The 8,790-nt window shown below is 41.7% G+C and overlaps 1 protein-coding gene across 1 annotated transcript; it reads left to right on the top strand.

Moving 5' to 3' along the window:
- Window positions 1-3,209: 3,209 nt before the first annotated feature.
- LOC138666228 (interferon lambda-3-like) lies at window positions 3,210-5,025 on the top strand. Its single transcript, XM_069754462.1, has 6 exons — window positions 3,210-3,256; window positions 3,359-3,548; window positions 3,829-3,906; window positions 3,999-4,142; window positions 4,225-4,305; window positions 4,936-5,025. The coding sequence occupies exons 1-6, from the start codon at window positions 3,210-3,212 to the stop codon at window positions 5,023-5,025; spliced, it is 630 nt and encodes a 209-aa protein (XP_069610563.1).
- Window positions 5,026-8,790: the final 3,765 nt, after the last annotated feature.

Below are 8,790 nucleotides of genomic sequence, written 5' to 3'. Positions count from 1 at the left end.
ATACATTTTTCCCATGAAGCATTGCCTGATTTGTATCTGGATTTCCATAATGAGAACCAAGCGCCTCCAGAAATAAAGATTCACAGTTATCCGCCAAGTGGACACTTCCACGACCTGTCACTCGTCAGAAATACGTCATTGTTTTATCTGATGGAAATGCAAATAAATCCAGAGCCGATTCATAGAGGAGAATATTCCAGGAATCTGCCATAAAACAGCCTGAAATTGCGCAAAATGTCTGCAACTTTTTTTTTTTTTTGCCCCAGTCCTGATTAGCTCCATAAGAGTGGGTGAGGCAAGACATGGTGACGTCTGCTTGGCAAATTCTTCAAAATGGTCACAAAGAAAAGTTGAGGAACACGCCCAGTTGGCTAAAAAGGTTAGATTTATATACAGGGAAGAGGAGGCCATATCTCAGGAACGGAGAGGGGCAGGAACACAAGAAAAACATCGCCGGAATCAGGAAAACCGAGTATTTTATGGCAAGAGATGGGTCATTTTTAAGAAAGTATGTGTTAAGTGCAAAAGATAATTATCTAGAAAATGCAAAGAGGCTGAGTAATCATTACGGCTATGCCGGCGGTATTTTCCATAGGCTTCTTCTTTGCTGTCTTTTTGTTCGTAAGCAGAAGCCGCGTGAAGAATGGGAATAGTCGCCATTTTAGCCATTTCACAGCGTTACAAAAGATGGAACATGTGCGCAGCAAGTCGTTTTTGACATTGCTGTGCATAACGTTCATTATTTGGAACGCTAAGTACTTTATTAGGCGAATCTGCCAGAAAGAGCACATACCCTAAAGATGTTTCCCATTTTTAGAAAAACTTCTGTCCACCCGGCTGCAGATTATTTAAAAACACACAGCACTTTACTCACCCTCCCCTGGTCCAGAGCTGAGTCTCCTCCGCTGCTCTCTGGGTCTTTTATTGTCTACAGCACTGACGTCACGTCGACTGCGAACAATAACATCGGTAGCAGTGGTGGAGACTCGGCGCTGGACCCGGTGAGGGTGAGTAAAGTGCTGTCTATTTTTTTTTTAACAAACTACAGAGGAGGGAACAGGGATTTTCGGAAATCAAAAAACCCTTTAAGTTTTTTTGTGTTGACATATCCAGTGGATGAGATTAGCCTACTTCTGGCTTATACCCACTGTGGGCGTTGTCTCCTGTACACACCATATTGCTTTGGGTAGATGGGCTAATTTTGTGTAGATGGGCTACTTTTGCATAGATTGGCTACTTTTCTGTGGATGGGCTACTTTTGCGTGGATGGGCTACTTTTGCGTAGATTGGCTACTTTTCTGTGGATGGGCTACTTTTGCGTAGATTGGCTACTTTTCTGTGGATAGGCTGCTTTTGTGTAGATGGGGTACTTTTGCATGGATGGGCTACTTTTGTGTGGATGGGCTACTTTTGTGTGGATGGGCTACTTTTGTGTGGATGGGGTACTTTTGCATGGATGGGGTACTTTTCTGTGGATGGGGTACTTTTGCATGGATGGGCTACTTTTCTGTGGATGGGCTACTTTTGCATGGATGGGCTACTTTTGCGTGGATGGGCTACTTTTGCATAGATTGGCTACTTTTCTGTGGATGGGCTACTTTTGCATAGATTGGCTACTTTTCTGTGGATGGGCTACTTTTCTGTGGATGGGCTACTTTTGCGTGGATGGGCTACTTTTGCATAGATTGGCTACTTTTCTGTGGATGGGCTACTTTTCTGTGGATGGGCTACTTTTGCGTGGATGGGCTACTTTTGCATAGATTGGCTACTTTTCTGTGGATGGGCTACTTTTCTGTGGATGGGCTACTTTTGCGTGGATGGGCTACTTTTGCATAGATTGGCTACTTTTCTGTGGATGGGCTACTTTTCTGTGGATGGGCTACTTTTCTGTGGATGGGCTACTTTTGCGTGGATGGGCTACTTTTGCATAGATTGGCTACTTTTCTGTGGATGGGCTACTTTTCTGTGGATGGGCTACTTTTCTGTGGATGGGCTACTTTTGCGTGGATGGGCTACTTTTGCATAGATTGGCTACTTTTCTGTGGATGGGCTACTTTTCTGTGGATGGGCTACTTTTGCTTGGATGGGCTACTTTTGCTTGGATGGGCTACTTTTGCATAGATTGGCTACTTTTCTGTGGATAGGCTGCTTTTGTGTAGATGGGGTACTTTTACATGGATGGGCTACTTTTAGGTGGGTGGACTACTTTTGTGTAGATGGGCTACTTTTGCATAGATTGGCTACTTTTCTGTGGATGGGCTACTTTTCTGTGGATGGGCTACTTTTGCTTGGATGGGCTACTTTTGCTTGGATGGGCTACTTTTGCATAGATTGGCTACTTTTCTGTGGATAGGCTGCTTTTGTGTAGATGGGGTACTTTTACATGGATGGGCTACTTTTAGGTGGGTGGACTACTTTTGTGTAGATGGGCTACTTTTCTGTGGATGGGCTACTTTTGTGTAGGTGGGCTACTTTTGCATGGATGGGCTACTTTTAGGTGGGTGGACTCCTTTTGTGTAGGTGGGCTACTTTTGTGTGGATGCGCTACTTTTGGGTGGATGGGCTACTTTTGGGTGGATGGGCTACTTTTGGGTGGATGGGCTACTTTTGTGTAGGTGGGCTACTTTTGCATGGATGGGCTACTTTTAGGTGGGTGGACTACTTTTGTGTAGGTGGGCTACTTTTGTGTGGATGCGCTACTTTTGGGTGGATGGGCTACTTTTGGGTGGATGGGCTACTTTTGGGTGGATGGGCTACTTTTGGGTGGATGGGCTACCTCCCTGCACCTAAGATAGCCTCAGGTGCACTCGACAGTCGGGAATACTCAGTGAACATCTAATCAGTAAGTACGTTCTCTAAGTACAATTTCTTCCTACAAAAAGTCCTTGCAGATCCTCGTCCCTGCTCTGAACAGAACATTCTGAACATTAACCGGAGAGACGAAACCATCACAATTAACCCTTTCTTTCATGCAGCACCGGGAGGATTCTTGTGCAGATGCTTCACCTGTACGAGTCTCCTCCCAGCGACGTGACGTCTTCTTCTCACCTGTACAGCAGGGAAACAGAAAGCGGTAGGTTCCCATGGCTGCTGTCACTTGTCTGCTGTCACTTGTATTCTGGACGTACATAGAAAATATCTGCACATTCTGAAAATGAAGAATTTTTTCTCCTGGAGATTGAAATATAAAAGACGAAACATGGGTAGACATGAGACAGAGCTACGAGCCGCAGAGAGAAGAAAGACGACCGGGCAGGTGAGCATCTTCTACTGGGTGTACATACAGAATATATCAGTGCTGAGGACATTTACACGATGGATAATAATCAGGTTTTATGTATTAAATTCTTATACCCAGGTTCATAGGAAGAGAAAAACTCCAAATCGACACCAATTCTCCAGCCATGGACGTCAGACTGGTGGTCGTCTTCAGTCTTGTAGTTGTGGCAGTGACCGGACTTCCACACCAGAGACGCTGCCCGATGTCCAGATATCAATCAGTATCGTCCGCTGATATCAGGGTGATCCGACAACTGCAGAATGAACATGTAAGGAGAGAGGATGTGTTATATAGAGAGGAGTCAAATCATGGATGTCCAGGTGGCGCCAAAATCAGGAACCGATCCAAATCTTCTACACTATGTATTACATGGTGGCTTTAGTAATAGCTGCTTCCATTCACCGATGCCTTGAAGCATTGAGCGTCGGTTCCTGACATTCCACTCCCTCTGGATAATAAACTATATAGTAGATATTCTAAATGATGTCTCTACTACTGAATATATTATATGCTGAAAAGCTAAAAACAAAATCCTGCTTTTTCCACAGGAGAAGGACATGTCCACCACTGCCATCAAATGCTACAGAAGAATGATGAGACACAAGCCATCTGTGTGTGACCTAATGGTAAGTACATAGCAGTCTTGCTCCTCTTACTGACCCCCCAACACCACCTGAAACCCCAAAATAACCAGGTGACACTCTAATCTTCTCCAAAGCCCAGTGATCGTCTCATCTTCATCTTGGATCGAGTGTCACAAGCACTTGATGTCCTGCAGAGCAAGTCCACGTCTGGTGCTACAGATGTCGGATCCCAGTCTCTTATGATCTTCCTTAAACTGAGAGATGATCTCACGATCTGTGTAAGTTCCAATTTCCTGTTCTTCCTAGTTTGTTTGTACTAGACATATCATCCATCACTTATCATCATCTTCTGTCTGGCAGAAAGAGTCATCAGAAATCAGTGAGACTCCCTCCGATGAGTTGAAGGCTTGGTTTCACCATCTTCAGCACTTTAAGGACGTGGTAAGTGTCCTGCACAAGAATTGTGAATGTTCTTGTCTCAAACTAAGTGGAATATAATGAATGTAATATCTAGAAGGCGCAGTGTCCAGAGGAGAGATGTAGGACAGATAATTGAAGGCAGCATGGCAATGGTGGACAGCGGGATAGACATCTACAGTCTTGGTAAAGTAGAAGGGAGAAGTTGAAGGTAGTAGACATAAGGATGGATGATTCCAATGTCCAGCTAGTTTACGCTGGCACTAGACATCATTGGACACTGGGAGTGCATTAGCACCACCAACCCTCAGAGGTGCCAGCTGGAGGAGGATGGTATCCAATGTGGGTCTAGTGGGTCCAAGAGGTTGCAAGGGAACTATTGTACTATTGTTTTGATGCACACCCCACTTTGGAGACCATTACACCCATCAGTATATGGTCTACTCTACAGGGGAAGGTGGGTTAATAACAGAGCCCACTGGGCTTTGTGGCCCATGGTGAGAAGAAATGTTCAATGCTTGATTATCAGGAGGAAACTTAGGGACAGAAAGTGACTCTACCACCCAAGATCCGCATATACATGGAGCTGGCCTTGGCTGTGACCTTGAATATGCAAAATAAATGAGGGATTCTCATGATGTCATTCTTTTGTAGGAATCTTCACAATGTCTCCAGGACGCAGTGTTACTCGGCCTCATCCCATTATTGGTGCAAGACGTTGCGTGTTGGGCTCATGGGAACTAAGCACCAAAAAGGATTAAAAGTAGATCTACGAGTCTAGAGGATGTTCTTCACCCTCCAAGGTCAAATGAAGACGTCAGTTTTTGGAATGCCAATCCCACCTGGACATCACCAAAACTAGTGGTTGGACTTTGTACAACAATAAACAAATAGTGATCCATCTGTTGTACTTAGACTTATACGGCCATATAACTAGAAAACACTGTCCTGAAAAGTTCACTTTAAGCTTTAATATGAAAAATATGAAAACATCACTAGTGATCACTGATTCTACAGCTCAGGGTGCACAGAAGAAGAAACTCCTCTAGAACTTCATCATATCCAGAAATGATTTCTGAATCTAGGAAAAGATTTTTTTTGTATTTTCTAAATATTTATATTTTTGTAATGAATTGATATTTAATTTAATAATGTAAATAAATAGCAGCAGCTCCACTTCTGTGGGTGCGAGAACCTCCGACGGTCACCGGCTCTGTACTCTCTTCACAAACACCCACAACAAAGATGAGGCAGAACGTCCAAGTATCATTTCACTTCTTTGCCAGTTGGATGTTCTGTCTCATTTTTGTTCTGGATATTTTAATTATTATATATTTATATATTAAAATTACATTTATTATATTATTATTATTATATTGCTATTATTATTTTTATTCTATTATCATCATTATTACTATTATCATTATTTTTACTTTTATTTGCATTACTATTATTATTAGATTAATATTACAATCATTATTTTTTTATTACTTTTATTATTACATCATTATTACTATTATTAGCACTATTATCATTATTACTATTGCTTTTATTTGTATTACAGTACTATTATATTACCATTATTTTTATTATTATTATATATTATTATAATTAATATTACTTTTATTTGTATTACTATTATTATATTAAAATAAAAAATTATTATGACTACTGTTATAATCATTATTATTTTTATTATCACCATTATTATCATTATGACTTATTTGTATTAAATTATTACTATTATCATTACTCTTATTTTAGTATTACTATTATCATAATCATTAATTTTATTTTTTGTATTATTGCTTTTGCTACTATTATTATTACTCTTTTATTATTATATCATTATTATTACTATTACTTTTATTACTGCTGTTATTTCTCATATTATTATATTTATTATCATTATTTTTAGTACTATTATTATTTTGAGTACTATTATTATTTGTATTATTATTTTTATTACTATTATTATTACTACATGTGGTTGTATTTCGGTTTCCTCCTGTTGGATACATTGCATTGCTTTCAGACATGTTTTCTTTTACATGTGGATTGAAGCCAATATCATTAAACGCATGAACATTGTTATTTTCTTATAATTACTGCTTTTATGATTGTAACTCCGCACTCCCGGTCGTGATCTCTCCCGATCAGAGGCCTTTTGCCAGTATCTACTTCTATATCAGCCCACCAGCCCTGGAGCAATTAAGAACATGTACACATGGAGTGCTTTGAAGAGCTTTTTTTTTAGTAGAACTACTACAAAAAAAAAGCTGAAGAGTTGCAAAAAAACAAAACAAAACCCGCCTTAGGCTACGTTCACATTAGCGTTGCGCGCCGGTGCGTCGGCGACGCAACGGCGACGCAACGCGCGACGCACCAAAAACGCGCGCAAAAACGCTGCGTTTTGCGACGCGTGCGTCGTTTTTTGACGAAAATCGGACGCACGAAAAATGCAACTTGTTGCATTTTCGTGCGTCCGACGCTAGCGTCGAAAACGACGCACATGTCGAAAAACGCAAACAAGAAAACGACGCACATGTCGAAAAACGCAAACAAAAAAACGCACGCGTCCCCTATGTTAAACATAGGGGCGCGTCACCGCTGCATCGCCGCTGCGTCGCCGACGCAACAGCGACGCACATTAGCGTAACGCTAATGTGAACGTAGCCTTAAAGACTCTTCTTATTCCTTTCTATTGCAAAGCCGTTTTTCTTCCTCTTCAGGTTGTGAAAATCACCGAATCAGAGGGAAAAGAAAAGTTCTCACTTCTTTGAAGCAGCTCCACATCGAAAAGGCTCCGAACTTTGTACCATCCAATCAAAAGGCTGCAAAAAAAAAACACTTAAAGGGATCCTGTCAGCAGGATTGTTCATAGTAACCTACAGACAGTGTCAGGTCGGCACCGTTATACTGATTAAAATGATACCTGGATTAATGAAATCCGTCTTGTGGTTGTTTCTTAATCTTTATTTTCAGTTTGTAAATAATGAGATTCTCGCGCCCTAAGGTGGGGCCGGGGTATGTGGTGCTCTGATTATATATTCATACTGCAGACTGCTGACAGGTCACTGATCCCTCACTGTCAAATAAATAAGGCAGCACACTGCGGCGCTAAAAGATGCAAACATGAAACATGAAAATTGAACTGCACCACTGCACTAGAAATATGAAAAATGAGAGCTTTTACCTCTTAAATTGGTCAATTCATGTGTACCTGGTAGCCACATTAAGGCATCTCTCGTATACCAGGTCCTACACAACGTCTTCATCTGAATGGGTACCTGTGAAACCTCTTCTGAGACTAAATTTCTCTCTCTCTGTGGAGGGGTAATGGACCTGCTGCGATTAAAACACCTGTGGCTAAGAGGCGGAGTGCTCAGTCAGAAGGCTAGTGAATACAAATTTCAAAAAACTGCGTTTAGCGCATAAAATGGCCAATTCATGTGTACCTGGTAGCCACATTAGGGCATCTCTCTTATACCAGGTCCTTTCGTATACCAGGTCCTACACTTTATGCACGAAACGCTCTCATTTTTTCATATTTCTAGCGCAGTAATGCAGTTCAATTTTCATGTTTGCATGTTTTAGCGCCGCAGTGTGCTGCCTTATTTATTTGACTGTATATGAGTTGGTGACTCTAGGTTAAGCACCTGTTCACACTTAGTCTATGTTTGGATGTGACGGTCAGTTTTTTGAAACTGATCCCTCACTGACCTGCCCCCTAGTTTGCATAATAAATACCTAACATACTGAAAAAAGAGACAAAAAACGCTTCTGCAGGCAGGCGTCAGCCGTGGCACCTGCTCTGCAGCATAATGACGTGGTTAGTGTGCCAATAATACATTTTCTTGATGTTATCCAGCTACGGAAAAAAAAAATTGAAAATGGATCCCGCCGCGCCTGGGTAGTGGCAGCTATCGGTGTCTATAGCTGTGATCTGAGAGCTGCTACTGTGCATGCGCTGCCGGCGCCATCTTCCTGGAGAAGAGAAAAAAATCCTCCTCAAAGATGACGCTGCTGAAGCACATGTCCCTTGTAAAAAAATAAACAACAATATTCAGCTGAAGCACTTTTCCCCTGCAAAAAAATAAATAAACAACCATATTCCTCACCTGTCCAACGTGATAACTGTTGTGAATTCTGTGGCAGAGTTCACTCCTGTGGTCACAAGTGGTACTTCGGCTGATTCTCTCTGGGATCTTCCGTTTGTGGAGGAAAGTGGTACTGCAGCTTCTGAGTTTCCTCCCTCAGGTGATCTGGTGAGCTCGTTAGCTTCTTCTCTACTTAACTCCACCTGATGCTTTGATCTATGCTTCCTGTCAATGTTTCAGTGTGGGACTTGTTTTTTCCCTGGATCATTCCTGTGGCTTGCTGCTCTGCAAAGCTAAGTTTTGCTTATGTTATTTTGTTGCTATTTTTCTGTCCAGCTTGCTTTATTGGTTTTTCTCGCCTGCTGGAAGCTCTGAGACGCAGAGGGACCACCTCCATACTGTTAGTCGG

Source organism: Ranitomeya imitator, chromosome 2, assembly GCF_032444005.1.
Source record: "Ranitomeya imitator isolate aRanImi1 chromosome 2, aRanImi1.pri, whole genome shotgun sequence".
NCBI classification, from domain to species: domain Eukaryota; kingdom Metazoa; phylum Chordata; class Amphibia; order Anura; family Dendrobatidae; genus Ranitomeya; species Ranitomeya imitator.
This window is presented reverse-complemented; position numbering and strand designations above follow the sequence as displayed.